A 16713-nucleotide genomic window follows, 5' to 3' on the forward strand; every position below is an offset into this window, starting at 1 on the left:
AAAGCGAGAGATTCCTCCCGTGAAGGAGAGGGAGCACCCGGTGTGTGGGGGTGTTGCATAACCTAGCTCGTTTGGTGAAAAGGTTTGTCTCATTTCTACCTCTTGGATATGTGCAGAATTATTGGATACGCCTCGCTCATAAGATTTATAAAAAAATTCGGCCTGCAAGTTGAAGACCGCCGTCAAGCATTGTGCTTACGGTATAAAGACTTCTCACGTAGACCGAGAAAATCATCGAACCTCTAGGTCCGCCCTTACACAGCGGCACCATCCCTCACGTGAGTTAGGCCAGTCTTTAGACGTTTGATTTGGACACGCGGGCCAGGAGGGTTTTTTTTACCTCCGCTCAGCGATCGACCCGTGGGGTTCGAACCTGGGACGCCAGGGTGCTGCCGAGATTGCCCAACCACTCGGTTTAGTGTCCGTCTGCCTCACTCATAAAATTTATTAGATGCTTCTCTAAAAATGACTTAATTTATCTCCCTTATATATTGTGTATCCAAATATTATATATATATTTGGATGCACAATATATAAGAGAGAGATATATATCTTATCGCTATGTCGTTGCAGAGGTAGGAACTACTCATTTATATAAAAAAACATATATCTCCTGATGTGCTTACGTATAGATACGTAGGGGCGGACCCAACCAAAAAATGAGTGGTGACAACTCTCTTACTGAACCTCTACGGCTTACAGTGCAAAGGGCCTAATTTCCTTGAAAATTAAGAACCTCAGTCGCGACATGTGTGCCTCCTACCATACCTCCTGCATATCTCCTCTCTTCTTTTTAGGGTAGACTTTTTCGTTGTTATCGTGGTACACTTGTCTCTTTTTTTATTGTGGTTTTGTAAGTGCAACATTAAAGAAAAAAGTAGAGCCACTTTGGTTTTATAACGAAGTAGGAATTGAATTGGACTAAGATTGGTGTTAGTTTTATATTTTTCGTGTCACAAACTCAATGTGTGATGATGTAGCCTAAGTTTTTTAACATGATTAAACACTATTATCTCCTTTGTTGCCTAGCGAATGTATGTTCCTCTCCACCCCCACATTCACCTCAATACTAAGGTGGTGTTTAAATCCAGGGGTTAAAGTTTAGGGCTGTCACATCGGGTGTTACACGGGAGTGTTCGGATAGTAATAATAAAACAAATTACACAAGTCCTCAGTAATCCGCGAGACGAATTTATTAAGCCTAATTAACACATCATTAGCACATGTTTACTGTAGCACCACATTGTCAAATCATGGACTGATTAGGCTTAAAAAATTCATTTCGTAAAGTAGTCGCAATCTGTGCAGTTAGTTATTTTTTAGTCTATATTTAATACTCCATGTATGTGTCAAAATATACGATGTGACAGGGGCTAAACTTTAGAGGGAGAAACTAAATAAGGCCTAAATCTCATCATGTCTCATCCCATCCATTAAGGGTTGAAACATATTTACATTGCAACACAATCATTTTATCTCATTTCTTAGGCGTCGACCTGCGATTTTCTCTGTTTGACCTATGAATCATAAGATATTTATGTCACATGTGACTTATGATAGTGATCTGTAAGACAAAAGGCTCAATGAAGCTCAAAAGAAACCTAAAGATATTGAACTTTGACTCTTCACCTCATCGAAGAAGTTGTAGCCAGCTTCTTAACTTAGCATCCAAATGTTCGAAATCTTAGAATTCTAATGTTTTTATGGCACAAGTTAGTTGATGCTTATTAAAACCCTTGAATGTATTAGGAAGTTTTCTTAAAGTTCGTGGTGATTCCTCGAGGAATGTGAGGGATGGACAATATGATCATGGGTTAATTGTGATAATTTGAGAGATTTGTTTCACTCACTGTTGCAAATCTCTAGCAACATTCCCACTGGTGTTGGACTAATTATCATCAATAACTTTTAATATTGTTTAGTTTGAAAACACAGAATCCACATTTATATATGTTTTGAAAGGTACTCCCATAATATCGTAATATTATTGAAGTTTATGAATACACTTTAATAGAAAGTAATGTAAAATCACACATGAAGATTGTAACACGTTCAAAATAATCTTTCCACGACTAATAATTTGCACTTGTATATAAGTTTTATTCTTATTTCGCTGCAATTTTCATGCCATGGGCGGGCCGCTTTTCCGTTTTGAGTTCTCGTAAGTAATAAATAATAAAGAGGAAAAAATGTTGGAAGGCCGAAGGCGCTTCTACGGGTGCAGACCCTAGTACGTTAAGCGGAAGGAGGAGCTGGGGCCGAACCCCTGACCGACGAGGCGACTAGGCGTCCCAGAGGTTGCTGAGCTGAGCTGTGCTGTGCTGTGCTGTCTCATACTCGGTGTCGTATCCTCTCTACGTGCCCCCTGTCCATCTGCCAAGCCAGCAGCCTGATCTTACCCTGCCGAACTGCTGCTTCAGCTTGATTACAAGCCGAAGCCGTTGTTTCTGTTTAAGCAAAGCTACTGGCCTACTGCTAATAACAATACTGGGCCTCTTTTTTTTTTCGATGTTCAAACGTTGGGTTTCTCATGAACAGAAATGGACCACTCACCACTGCTAGCAGTTTTAGATTCTAATAAGGATAGATTTTTAGATAATTAGGTATTTTTATTGTCAATTTAATTCAGAAATATAATATCAGCAGATTCGTGACGGCATATATGTGCATGTGTATATCTCTAACGAACGCTACAACATGCAGAGATGACATACAGATGAATACAATAAAAGCGCAAAGTACAATAATCACATAGATTAGATTATACCCAGCGAAGGGTCCCATGCCGAGGGCATCGGAGGCTCCATTCGCACTAGTCGACATAGTGCGCCGCCTCGCCTCGCCACGACCACGGGTCCCATGTCGAGAGCATCGGAGGCTCCATTCGCACTAGTCGACATAGTGCGCCGCCTCGCCTCGCCACGCCTCGCCACGACCACAGGCTCGGCCCGGCCCGCGCCCGCGGCCACGGCCCGGTCGGCGGTGGCGGCGGCGGCGCGCGCGCGCATATGGCACGCCTATGTCCTTTTCTCAGCTTCTCAATTAAGATGAATAATTTCCAACCATATAAGCTGAGTCAACGTTCAGTCAAAATCTCGTATGGTATTAAACCATACAACGCTTAATGTTACGTACCATAGAGTTTTATTTGATTTATTAAATATTGTATGGGCCAAGCCCATATTATATCCAACAATCTCCACCAAACTTTAGGGTATGTAACAAAGTAGTCTCAGAACCACATTTCTTTTAGGCAATTTTTGCTGTGGGACATCGCGAAAACAACAAATTGGCTGCAACACACCGCCAACACTTGCTTTTGCTGAGTACCATTATGAAATCGCGAATGTTTGTCAGTGGACACCGCCTCCATTAAAATAAGAAAAACAGCAATCGGGAGAGAGAAACATTCCAAAATAACCAGCGTTGCCCCTTGGTCGAACCAGACCCTGTTGGTCGAGCCGGACCACTACTTGGTCGAACCAAACCCTATGCTCTATCCAACCCTAGCCGGCGGCGTCTCCAGTCTCCCGCAGCGCCGCCGTCTCCAGCCACAAGTCTGACTTCAGTAGTGCCTCTGAACCTTGGAGATGAATCACTGCAGTCTCCAACAGATCTTGGCAGCCATCAAATCCTTGGCAGGCCTTCTCTTTGTCATTGCCTTCCCTCATCACCTCGAGCGCCATGGCACCCTGAACTCGAACCTGACTACAAGCGCGAGGAAGAACGCCTTTGGTGACCAAGTAATTGATATACTGTTCCTCAAAGTAGTACACTCCACACGCAAAGTCGGTCTGGCAAACAAGAGATGAAAAATAAAAAAAATGCGCATCTCCTCAAAACCAGATCAGAAGTCAACGACCACTTACATGCTCAAGCAGTGGACACTTGTAAACCTCTTCCCCTTGCTGCCAGGCTTCTGCGACACGCGCCCGATGAAAACGGTTCCGCACTTGTGGCAAGGAACTAAGGGCAAGAATCCAGCTTGGTCTCTATAGGGGTCGAGCGACGGCGAAGTTGGGTGCGGCACGCCGAACGATGTGGAATGCAAGCTCGATGCCATGGCTCGAAGCTAGGGTTCGTCGAGATGGGGAATGAGGATGGGGAGAGAGACTGACGAGAATGAGAACGGGGGAAGGAAGAAGACGACCGGGGCCGAGCCGAGCTGGTCCAACCGGACCACCTAAATGATAGGACTCAGGCCGGCAGGGGTAAAAATGTCTCTTTACTATGCTTTCTCTCTCCCGATTGCTGTTTTTCTTTATTTTAATGGAGGCGGTGTCCATTGGCAAACATTCGTGATTTCATAATGGTACTCAGCAAAAGCAAGTGTTGGCGGTGTGTTGCAGCCAATTTGTTGTTTTCGCGATGTCTCACAGCAAAAATTGCCTTTCTTTTATATACCAGTGTTTTGATGGAGACTGTTAAGTTGAACATCCATCTAGAGCAATAGTTTCACTCAGTCACAACTGAACAATGGACTAGGTCTTGAATTGCCAGTTTTGTGTGAGTTGAATGTCACTAAAGTCCTTAGCTGATACTTGGGTGCAAAAGGCATCTCTCTATTTGAAGCATATAACTCATACTCCAGTGCCTTTCATGAGTATTTAGAGATCACCCAAATCTCATAGACTGTGACCAGCAGTCTGACTCATATAGGTGTGTTCCTTAAAAGATGTTATGTAGGATAACATCTTTGCTTTAGCAAGCCACTTGAAACACATTAAGGTAAAAACCAACCTGCCTTACAGATAGGAAAGATATGCATCACGGATGAGTCTTGCTAAGGATCTTTTCTCATAATTTACTACTAACTTGTTTCACCATCCTACTTCACGGGATCTCCGATCACATAGAACAGGTTACCACTATAGTAATTTTTAAGTGGGTCTCAAACCCATCTCTCTCGATGCACTTTGTATCACATTGCGTGATAGACCCTTAGTGAATTGATATGTCAGATTGTTAAACGTGTGAACATAGTCCAACGCTATTACTCTTGAGTTTCTCAATTTTCTGACAGATTTTAGTCGTCTCTTAACTTGCCTTGTGGACTTCATATTATCCTTAGAACTGTTAACCTTCGTAATCACAGTCTGGTTATCACAGTTCATAGAAATAGCCGGTATGGGGTTTTCAACAACCGGTAAATCCATAAGGAGATCACGAAGCCACTCGGCCTCAGAGCCAGTGGTGTCTAATGCTGTGAATTCTGCTTCCATTGTAGACTTTGTTAAGATAGTCTGCTTGCAAGACTTCCAGAAAACAGTGCCACCTCTAAGCGAAAACACATATCCACTTATGGCATAAAGCTCATTAGCATCAGAGATTCAGTTGACATCACAATAGCCTTCCAGCACTTTCGGATGTCCGGTATAACGAATACCATAGCTCATAGTGCCCTTTAGATAGCGCATCACTTTCTCAAGAGCACGCCAGTGATCATCTCCCGGGTTTAACACAAACCGGCTCAGCTTGCACACAACAAATGAGATGTCAGGCCTTGTTGCACTAGCAAGATACATGAGCGAACCAATGATCTGGGAATATCTCAACTGATCCCTTGCTATTCTTCGATTTTTCCTTAATAGCACACAAGGGTCATAAGGTGTAGGAGCAGGTGCACAATCACTAAACCCAAAGCGACTCAGCACCTTTTCCACAGTGGGATTATAACAGAGTTACCCCACCATCACCTTCTCTCAGAAGCTTGATATTAAGAATAACATCAGCCTCTCCCAAATCTTTCATCTCAAAATTATAGTTAAAAATTCCTTCACCTCCTCGATCACATTTGAGGCTGGATCCAAAGATCAGTATGTCATCAACATGTAAGCACAAAATGACTCCTTCACCCCCACCATACCGATAGTACACACATTTGTCAGTTTCATTCACAACAAAGCCAGCAGATGTTAAAGTTCTGTCGAACTTCTCATGCCACTGCTTAGGAGCTTGTTTCAGACCATATAATGACTTTAATAATTTACACACCTTGCTTTCTTAACCATTTGCTACAAACCCATCCGGCTGATCCATATAGATCTCCTCCTCCAACTCTCCGTTTAGGAAAGCTATCTTAACGTCCATTTGATGAACGATAAGACCATAAGAGGTTGCCAGGGAAAGCAAAACTCGAATTGTGGTCAATCGAGCAACCGGTGAATAAGTATTAAAGAAATCCTCACCTTCCTTTTGAGTATAACCCTTGGCCACAAGCCTTGCCTTTTACCTCTCGATAGTACCATCAGGCCTAAGCTTTTTTTTGAACACCCATTTACACCCTATAGGCTTGCACCCATAGGGACGATCAACTATTTCCTAAGTTCCTTTAGACATAACAGAATTCATCTTACTCCGTACTGCTTCCTTCCATAAGTCAGCATCAGGAGAGGAATATGCCTCTTCAATGGTTGTTGGTGTATCATCCACAAGGTACACAATATAGTCTTTACCAAAAGACTTTGCAGTCCTCTGTCTCTTACTCTTTCTAGCGACTATAGTATCATCCTCATCAGGATTTTGCATATAGGGTTCCTCAATTTGTTCTATCAGAGTAAAATTTTCATGTTCATGGGAAATTTTAAATTCATGACCACTCGTGCTAGGTGTATTTTTCATGGGAAACTCATTTTAAAAAAAATGTAGCATCTCTAGATTTCATGATTGTATTAACAGCCATCTCAAAAACACTAGAATTTATAATTAAAAATCTATAACCCATGCTGTGAATAGCATAACCAAGAAAAACATAATCAACAGTCTTTGGTCCAAGCTTTCGCTTTTTGTTTATTGGCACATTCACCTTTGCCAAACAACCCCAAGTTCGCAGGTAAGAGAGATTTAATCTCTTCTTCTCCTATTCCTCGAATGGTGTAATTTCTTTGTTCTTGGTGGGCACTCTATTCAGGACATGACACGCTGTCAATATGGCCTCACCCCACCATTCCTTAGATTATCCCGCAGTCTCTAACATGGCATTAACCAAATCAGTTAGAGTGCGGATCTTTCTCTCTGCAATCCCATTGGACTGTGGTGAGTATGGTGGCGTCCTCTCATGAATAATTCCATGCACTGGGCAAAACTCAGAAAGTTCATTTGAGAAATATTCTCCCCCGCGATTGGACCGCAAACGCTTGATTTTCTTCTCAAGTTGATTTTCTACCTCAGCTTTATAGACTTTAAAATAATGCAACGCTTCATCTTTAGTTTTCAATAAATACACGTAGCAAAATCTAGTACAATCATCTATAAATGTCATGAAGTATCGTCTACCGCCTTTAGTCAATTCGTCATTCATTTCGCATAAATCAGAATGAACGAGTTCTAATGGTGCCAAGTTTCTCGCCTCAGCAGCCTTGTGAGGCTTGCGCGGTTACTTCGATTGCACACACACCTATCACTTAGAATCTTTGACTAAGTTAAATTTTGGGATTAAATTCAGATTTATAAGCCGCGTGAGGCAACCAGAATTAATATGACAAAGTCGTGAATGCCATATATTCGACTCATCCGAAACATTAACATTGTTCACCACTTTATTACACACATCATCAAGCAAAGATAAGCGGAACAAGCCTCCGCAATCATAACCTTTTCCAACAAATGTTTCATGTCTCGACACAACACACTTATTGGACTCAAGCATAATTTTAAAGCCATCGCGACACATCTGAGAAGCGCTAACAAGATTCTTCTTGATGGAGGGGACATGCTGCACGTTCTTTAATAGCACCGTCTTTTTCGAAGTAAACTTCAGAACGACCGTACCAGCACCAAGAACATGCGCATGTGAACCGTTTCCCATCAGCAAGGCTCCAGTCCTGCTGGCTTGATAGGAAGTAAACAAAGAAACATCAGCACACACATGGATATTAGCACAGCCATCCATCCACCACTCAGGTGAAAGACAAACTGAAAGAACAAAAGGTAAAGAATTACCATACCCAGATGTTCCTCCTCCAGTCTCGCTAATCATCACATTTGCTGATTTCTTTTCTTGCTTATATTTGCGATCTGGGCACGCACTTGCCCAATGCTCATCACTCCCGCAAACAAAGCAACCTCCACTTTTCTTGTTTTTCTTCTTAAACTGTGCAGTTTGCTTAGACTTTGCATTGTTGTTCTCTTGCATGTTCTTCTCCTTTTTATTACGGGATACAAATGAGTTTTTCTTCTGCACCATATTGGTAGTGGAAGACTCAACTCTTTTTCCACGGTTGTCTTTTGCTCTCGCCCTCTCCTCAACATCAAGAGATCCAATAAGCTCAGCCACGCTAAACTCTTATCTCTTGTGTTTTAGAGAAGTAGCAAAATCCCTAAAAAAAGGTGGCGGCTTAGCGTTTATACCATCGGTCACAAATTTGTCGGGCAACAAACATGAGAAATGTTCTAGTTCTTTGGCTAGCGCATGTATCTCATGAGCCTATTCGACTACAGAACGGTTTTCAACCATTTTGTAGTCGTACAGCTGCTCCATAAGGTACAGTTCACTACCAACATCAGAAACTCCAAACTTTGCCTTAAGAGCATCCCATAACTCTTTGCCTGATGTGCAAGATATGTAGTTTTTCTCATACTTGGGATGAAGTGCACTAATCACGGCGCCTCGAAACAGGTTATCGGTAGCTAAGAACTTTTGCTCCTCCTCAGGAGTAAACTGTTCAGGCTTCCCCTGTGCGGCGTGATAGCAGTTCATCGCAGTCAACCACAATACCATCTTAGCACGTCATATCATGAAATTCTTGCCATTAAAATTATTTGGCTTCAAAACAGCAGCAAAACCACCGACAGAAAATTGCCTAACATTAGGTTTTTTTATTATTAGATAATTAGGCATTTTCATTGTCAATTTAATCTAGAAATATAACATCAGTAGGTTCGTGACGGCACATATGTGCATGTGTATATCTCTAACGAACGCTACAGCATGCAGAGATGACATACAGTAAAAGCACAAAGTACAGTAATCACAGAGATTAGATTGTACCCAGCGGAGGGTCCCATGCCGAGGGCATCGGAGGCTCCATTCGCACTAGTCGACATAGTGCGTTGCTCGAATTCACGGACCACAGTCGATGCAGGACGATGTTCGCAGTGCAGTCCCACGAACGGATCACCAGAAAGAAGACGCCTTGCTGTTCCGTAGGCAATCACCGAAAAGAAGACGGGTTCCGAGAGCGATCATCACCTCGCTCCCCAAAAACATAATCGCCGCACACCCCGTGCAAGGTTCTCAGGCGGACGAGGGTTCAGGAGGCACCTGCTCTCCCGCTACTCCGTGCGCGTAGAGGTACGGGACGGGAAAGCCAGAGTGCTGCTGAGATGTGGTTTCTCTCGGGAGCGGTTGCGGAAGACGAAGATCTGGACTGACGGAGGACTACGGATATATGGCTGCGACGGGAAGGGAGAAAGACAGCGGAGAGTCCCAGGAGACGGAGAAACGGAAGCGGAAATGACGGTAACTGACGGAGGACTACAGATATATGGCTGCGACGGGAAGGGAGAAAGGCAGCGGAGAATCCCAGGAGACGGAGAAACGGAAGCGAAAAGGACGGTAACTGACGTAAGCAGTTCGCCTCCACCATCAAACAGAGTAACTCCCGTGATTATGTGGATTAAGTGGCAAAAGACTGGCCACGCCCGCGGCCCGGCCCGGCCGGCGGCGGCGGCGGCGCGCGCGGCACGCCTATGTCCTTTTCTCAGCTTCTCAATTAAGATGAATAATTTCCAACCATATAAGCTGAGTCAACGTTCAGTCAAAATACCGTATGATATTAAACCATACAACGCTTAATGTTACGTATCATAGAGTTTTATTTAATTTATTAAATATTATATGGGCCAAGCCCATATTATATATGTTGATGCATGGAGTAAGTACGTGAGAAAGGTTAAGCACAAACTGATAGTCAGATCCCTCTAATTCTCCTTTTCTGGCACAGTAGCATTGATGAATGCTGAGCCAATGCCTAGCGAGAGGGAGAGAAACATGTCACTACCATCCAACACCGGCTAGATCAGACAAGGCTGAATGGGGATCACTGGCAGGTCTCCAGCATCCACGACTTTTTTTCGCTGCTTCTTCGATCGAAACGAGAGACGCCGCTGAGTCAGACAGCCATCATAACTGCGCGAGGCCCCAACGGCCTCAGCAGACCGGTGAGCGGGGAAACGCTGAATCGCAAAGCCATCAATCCATGGACACCACAGCGCCCCACTTGCGCAATGACGATGCCTGCGTGCCGAGCCCCATGCCGTCTCTCGCCCTCACCTCGCCGATGAAGCGTCTCCATCCGCGAGGGCTGGAGCTGTGAGCTTTCCGGGCTCCATGTGCGTGCCGGGTGCCGCGGCAGAAAACAACCGCGGCCTGCCGGCCTCCTCGTGCTCGGCTACGCCAGACCGGCACGGCAGCAGAAGAGATGTGAGTCTTGGCTCCATAAATTCAGCTCCTGCAGAGTCGGGCAAAGCGGTGGTGACCGATGAGGGGGGGGGGGGGGGGGAACAGGGGTTTCTGTGCCAGTTGAGGTTCAGACTTCGGATAAAGTTGGGTCGAAGGATCCAACCACCAAGCTTCTTTTGCCCAGTCAGATGTACAGGTCGCTTCAATTGCGTCCTTTGCCTATTCTATTTCTGTTCCGGACAACGACGCACCATTCAATATGTATCTAGAGCAAATTCTCTCTCGTTAGATCTACCTGTACAAAAATTTACAGGAGGTTAATAGCCTCCGAGCTCCATATAGAAGAACAAGGTTAGTTTCAGACCGGTAACACCTACCTGCACAAATTTTCTGAAGAAAGCATCGATCATATTCTGCTTCTATGTCTACAGTTTTCGTACCATAACCACAGGCAGCAGTGCCAGTCTCACTGTTATGAAATCATTAGTTAGCATAAATTTGGCAGGACGCATGATGTCCGAATATAAAGGGCAAGTTGACAGCATCTCATCACCAACACCAATAGCTCTGTACAATGTTATAATAACAAAAGGAAATCCTAACAGACAAAACTATATTTTACATACAGTTACCAACCAACGAAAAGCCTAGAAGAACAATAATCTGCACAGAAAGGTAAAGGTTCTACGAAACGCTAATCACTCATGGGACATGTCATGTACAGTAATGTAGAAAAAGGACCATGACAGCAAGTCAGCAACCATAAGTACGAGATGGATCAGGTAGTCAGAAGTCCAGGCTCTATCACCTTGCCGGGGCTTTGTCCCTCTGCTCTACATAGGCAGATGGGAACCAGCCAGCCTTTCCCTTGCATTCACCTTCAGACCAACCGTTTGCTGCCACCTGTGAAGAAAGACAATGTGCTTAGTCAGCATTCCGGCCCCCTCCATATCTCCCAGAGAATTAAAAGACGACGAACAGGACAATTATAAGCTGTCTCGCATCTGTTCGTTTTCTAAAAGATACAGTGGTTAGTTACAGTTACAGCACTACACAATAGGATGCTGCCTTATGAATTATTACTATAGATTATTTAGTGGGGAGCTATGAATTTGTATTATTTATTGTCCCCACTTGGCCATGAGGTATCCCACAACCTCGATAAAACTTAATTGTCAACAAATAAAGCAAACCATGTACCTGGCGGACCACAACATATTCACCCACCACAAGACTGAGCTCACCATCAGCCTGAGCATCGAATGGATGAATAACCTGCCCAAAAAGCAAGTAAAAAAAATCCTGAGCTAATAGAATAATGTGCTGTTATGTTCAGCATCGCAGACTAATTGTACCCAATAACTATTTTCAGCACTTGTGAATCGTCAAGCTTTGTTGAAGATCCATTCACCAATCAAATCCATTATTCATTTAAATTAGGTGCTGGGATCAGAAATAAAACTCCAATAATTTCAGACTAGTCATATACCCAATACAGAGTTCACATAATTTCAGGACTTCTCATGCAATAATAAATGGGACTGGAGAATGAGGAAATTCAAATCATGTATGCATAAAATTAGCCATTAAAACACTATATTGTAGGATAATATATTTATAATTTAATTTAAAAGTAACCAGCAGAGAAGTTCCAAATTACATGGCACTTCCAAAAAGCTCCATCAGATTATCTAAAATATTTAACAGAAGATAGGATAAAACTCATGCCAGACAGAAGGTGGACCATGGAAATTCTAAGCATAGTATATTGAAAAGTGCCGAGCTTAGAGCAAACACATCCTAAAAACTAATGCATTTATGTACAATAATATTCACAGCATGCAGGGCCAAAAACAGTCATACCTCCCCCAGAAATTGCACCTCCTGACTATTTCCTGTGGATTCGCTAGGTTTAGTTAATACTGGATCTTCAGATGTGCTATGTGAGTGCACTTGTGCTGGGCCTGTATCTGATTCAGGCTCTGATAACTGTTCACCGTAATGGTTTTCTGACCCATTATGATGCTTTGCATAGAGCATCTGCGCATAAGCGAAAAATGAAACATAATGATCTTCAGCGTATCAAGGTTTAAGACAATGCAAACTAGCTATACAGGTGAAAAAGCACATCTTTCTGGGCCAGTTGTGCACCTCATCATGGAGTTTATTCAGAATATCAGCAGCATTTTGATGATATGTCCTCTCAGCATCAACCTGTAAGCATAGACTAAGGGTTGTCAAGAGCCATCTAACTCTTTATCCAAGAAACTTAATGCAGATGAGTGATAGACATTCTTCAAGTCAAAGTAACAGAAGCCTGCACAGGTTTGCAAACACAGCAGCACATGGCAATACTGGAACTATTTGTCTGGGAATTCAGGAATTTGAAACACAAAGTTGGAACGAATAACCGCAGCAAGAGAAATGTTGATTCTTTGTTCAAGAAGTTCCAAAACTTTTAGTTAACACATGCAAATTCTACTACTCCTATGCCATTTGAAGACAGTTAATCAAAGGGGATTAGGACCCTGTTTGGTAGAGCGGTAAAAAAAGCGCTTATCTGACAAGCTGAACAAATAAAGCAAAAGCGCGGTCTCTGACCCAGCTTTGGGTGCTGTGGGGACAAGCGTGGCTAGAAAAAGCTGTAAAAAACATGCCATTTGGCTTTTAGAGCATCTCCAAGAGTTTCTAAAAAAACAATTGGTAGATCAATAAGTTTCTTCAAGTGGCTACAAAAAGTTGGGAGCACATTTGTTGGGTTCCTCCAACCTTTTCGAAAATCTCGCTCCTAAAAGGTAGAAGACAATTTTGCATCAGGAATCTCGAACTACTTCCAAATCACCACAACCATATTTATACTTTCTTTTTTCTCTTTTGCATTTGCATTGTGAACCCTGTCCTTACTCCATATTCTTCCCCACGTCCTTCCACCTCCAGATTGGCCGATCGATACACTCTTGGAGATGCTCTTAGTCTCAGCTTATTTTCCCAAGTGCGGAAAGATTGGTAGTTGAGATAAGGAGTTGTTGGAGAGCGTTTTAGTGAGTTTTGTAAACTCTTGGAGATGCTCTTAGTCTCAGCTTATTTTGGCCACAAGCAGCTTATAAGCTGTACCAAACAGACCCTAGATTAGACAACCCTGTGTTACAGGTTTAAATACAAAAATCCCAATTCTACTCTTCCAAAACAAGGGATGGTTTGTTAATCAAATTTCTAGAATGAACACTGAGGATGGGGTCAACCCCCAACCCCGGTCTGAACATGTAGCACAAGAAGAATCATAGATAACTATATAAGAAATATGCTGAAAATAGTACCAAGGATGGCTAATCTTTAGAAATGTGAAATCTAGCAATTAAGTGCAGGTTGTTGAGACGGAAAGGCTTGAGAGGATTGAGTGGTTGTATACAGGAGATCCTAATCACTGCGAAAATGGATCAGGTGCTTTCACTTAATATATGAATATGCCGAGCCAAATCATACCATTGCAAGGAGACGTCCGTACGTTACTTGCTGTTGCTGAGCCTCTACAGCCTCCATAGCTGCAGTTGCTTCTCTTCCTAATGCTGCCAGTGTAGTTCGAAGATCTGATAATTTCGATTCTGCATGTTGCAGTTTCACAGAGTTATCTGTGTTACCACTACTTTCCTTGGATTTAAGTTGCTTTCTCATCACATCAGCTATCTAATAAAATAATTCACAATTAGTAGCTGCCACTTGTCTCTGTAGGGAAAAAAATATTTTTTATGACTCCTTACCTGAGACTCCATGTCCTGTCTGATCCGTTGATAGCGGTAAGTTAGCAATCGAGCATCTTCAAGAGGAGCACTCATTATCATTTCTCGGAGAGGCTCAAAAACCTGTAAAATTGTCAATAAAGCCAATAAGCTAAAGTTAACATCAAAGATATATCAACTTAGATGATCTAGGCTACTTCAAGGATTAAAGAGCATTCACAACCCTAAAAATTCTATCAATAAGTGAAAATTTTTCATCACCTGCTCTCCAAGACTTTTAAGAAGATCCTCCCGCTCTTTCTCTATTTGTTTATGAGATTTACCGAACTCCTCAGATGCCCTTGCAAGAGCAAAACCAAAATGTTGATTGTCGTTTCCATATTTACAACAATCCTCAGCTAGTTTTTTCACTACAGAAACATCGTACCACGATTACAAAATATCCCAAGATATAAGGAAGCACACAGATATAGCAGAAAAAACTAATACCAAAACTCACCTATCTCCATCTGTTTGGTGCTAACCGCAATGAAACCTTCCACCCCTCGTACAATATTTCGCTGGAAATGCTACAGAACAAGAGTTTTTGCCGAGAGAACCTTTAAACAATCAGCTAGGCTAGTATTTGTTGTGAGGCATGTGATAAGCTGAAGTTAACTCAGACCTTAGCTGCTCTTGTAGTACTGTAAAGCCTTTGGAGATTCTGGTGGCACTCAAGCTCCGCTTCATCAACAAGAGAAGGATCTTGATTATATCGCGTACTGAACTGCTTGAGAACCGCCTGCATCATGACACATAATTCTCTCTCAAGGAGGCCACACAGGCAAGGAAAGGGAAAGGCTTACAGTCTATGCGAATTAATGAAGTAAGCCTCAGCTGCAGAACAAATCAGCAGCCACAGGAACTTCAAGAATTGGGCAATTGGGCAGTGCTCATACTCAACCAGAAGCAGGCTGGCAATACACAATTCAGTTGCTTCCTGTTCCAATTGCTCCTGCTCTCCCAACCCAAAACACAACATCTAGGAGCTCGAAATCCCAAAACTAGAACTAGTTTAGCAGAAGTAATCAACTACGTGAGCAAGCACGTCAACAAGAGCACGATATATACGTTCTTCCCAGGGTCTGCTCAAATCCCGCGCCCTCGCCGCGCATCCGGCCACGCCCGCTTGATCGGTGCGGAGCAGAATTGCTCGAACTCAGAGGGGAACCAGGAACCCGTACCTGCTGCTGCTTGGCGACGTGCTCCCGGAGCTTGCTGGCCTGCTTCTTCAGCGCCTCCATCCGCGCCGATCGGTTACGGAGGATTGGATTGGGGGAAGCGACAGCGGTGCGAGCTGAGGAATACCCCAGGAACAAAAAAGGCAGGGTTACCACTCGCTCAGACGCCCTGGACGGCGGCCGCGAACCAGCGGGAAGCAGCTAGAAAACGGCTGTTGCGGGGGACGGTGGCCGAGCCTGTACCAAGTAGGCGCCACAGGCGCCACGCGACAGCCAACAGCGCATCGGTTCGCCGATAGTGCGGAGACGGGGGAATAGTAGCAGGAAGCTAGGAAGGCGATCCTGCGCGGCCACTCCGCGTTTTGTTCCGGTGTGAGAGCGGTGGTGGTGTAGTGGGGTGTGGTGGGGTGGGTGAGGAGGGGTCTGCCTGCCTTGCCTGCTTCGCTGTAGCGGTTGCTGCCGTTGTCGCGCGCGGCGCGCCTGGCAAAGGGTAAAAGGCAGGGTGAAAAGTTCAGGGAAAGTGCACGCGGTCGCGGCGGCCAGGGGAGGGGAGAGGGAGCGGCGATGCCGTGGTCACGGCGTTGGATTTGGCGTGTGGTCGGCGGTCGGCGCCCGTCGTGGCGAAACGGGAGAACTCCAAAAGTTGAATGTTCGCAAGCTGTAGCAGACGTAATCGCGGTTAAAAAAGGCAAGGAGAATATGAGATCAACGATCGAATCAGGGAGATATCGCGCTCGCACGCCCATGGCGAGGCAGCGCCGTAAGCGTAGGAACGAATGAACCGAAAGTGGCGGTTGCGGAGGCGTAGAGTTGGTGGCGTCCCCCGTCCCGTCCCGAGACTGTGACCGGAGACAACGGCACGAAGGCTGCACCAAAAGCACCGCTCATGCTTACCACCCCTCCCCCGCTTGCCGTCTCTCACAGTCCTGCGTTAACTCCAGCCGCATCTTCATCACCGGAGATAAACGCGTGGTGTTTTTTTTTTATTGTTTTTACCCCGGTCGCTTTCGCCTGGGACCTGCAGGGTAAGGCTACTCCCTCATCTCATCTGATCTCTAGAATAGCGGGACGTTCATGTTGTCTCAAGTGAATGCTCTGTGATGCAAGCATCACTTACTGGACATGCCGTGTTGCAATTCTGCAATGGGCAGTCCACTGATGTTGCTCGCTTGTTCCTTTCCATGAACGACAGGTCATTGTAGTGATAACAGCTTCAGCAAAGCGACGAGCATGTACAGAAACTGAATTGCCGGGACTTAAACAACACAATCCAGCTAATCACCTGCAAGCAAACCACCAGGCCGTCGCCCTCAGTGAGCTGGTCAAGATGCATTGCATTGCATACCTGTAAGCA

The 16713-nt window shown here is 44.3% G+C and overlaps 1 protein-coding gene across 1 annotated transcript; it reads right to left on the reverse strand.

Moving 5' to 3' along the window:
* Positions 1-10519: 10519 nt before the first annotated feature.
* Positions 10520-15770, reverse strand: LOC136540192 (SH3 domain-containing protein 1-like). Its single transcript, XM_066532199.1, has 11 exons — positions 15363-15770; positions 14804-14920; positions 14639-14708; positions 14401-14549; positions 14161-14262; positions 13886-14086; positions 12554-12616; positions 12266-12442; positions 11603-11677; positions 10776-11305; positions 10520-10693 (listed from the first exon to the last, which is right to left on the reverse strand). Exons 1-10 carry the CDS (start codon positions 15420-15422, stop codon positions 11207-11209), a joined length of 1113 nt encoding a protein of 370 aa, XP_066388296.1. The 5' UTR covers positions 15423-15770; the 3' UTR covers positions 10520-10693; positions 10776-11206.
* Positions 15771-16713: the final 943 nt, after the last annotated feature.

This window comes from Miscanthus floridulus, chromosome 2 (genome assembly GCF_019320115.1).
Source record: "Miscanthus floridulus cultivar M001 chromosome 2, ASM1932011v1, whole genome shotgun sequence".
In the NCBI taxonomy this organism is placed as follows: domain Eukaryota; kingdom Viridiplantae; phylum Streptophyta; class Magnoliopsida; order Poales; family Poaceae; genus Miscanthus; species Miscanthus floridulus.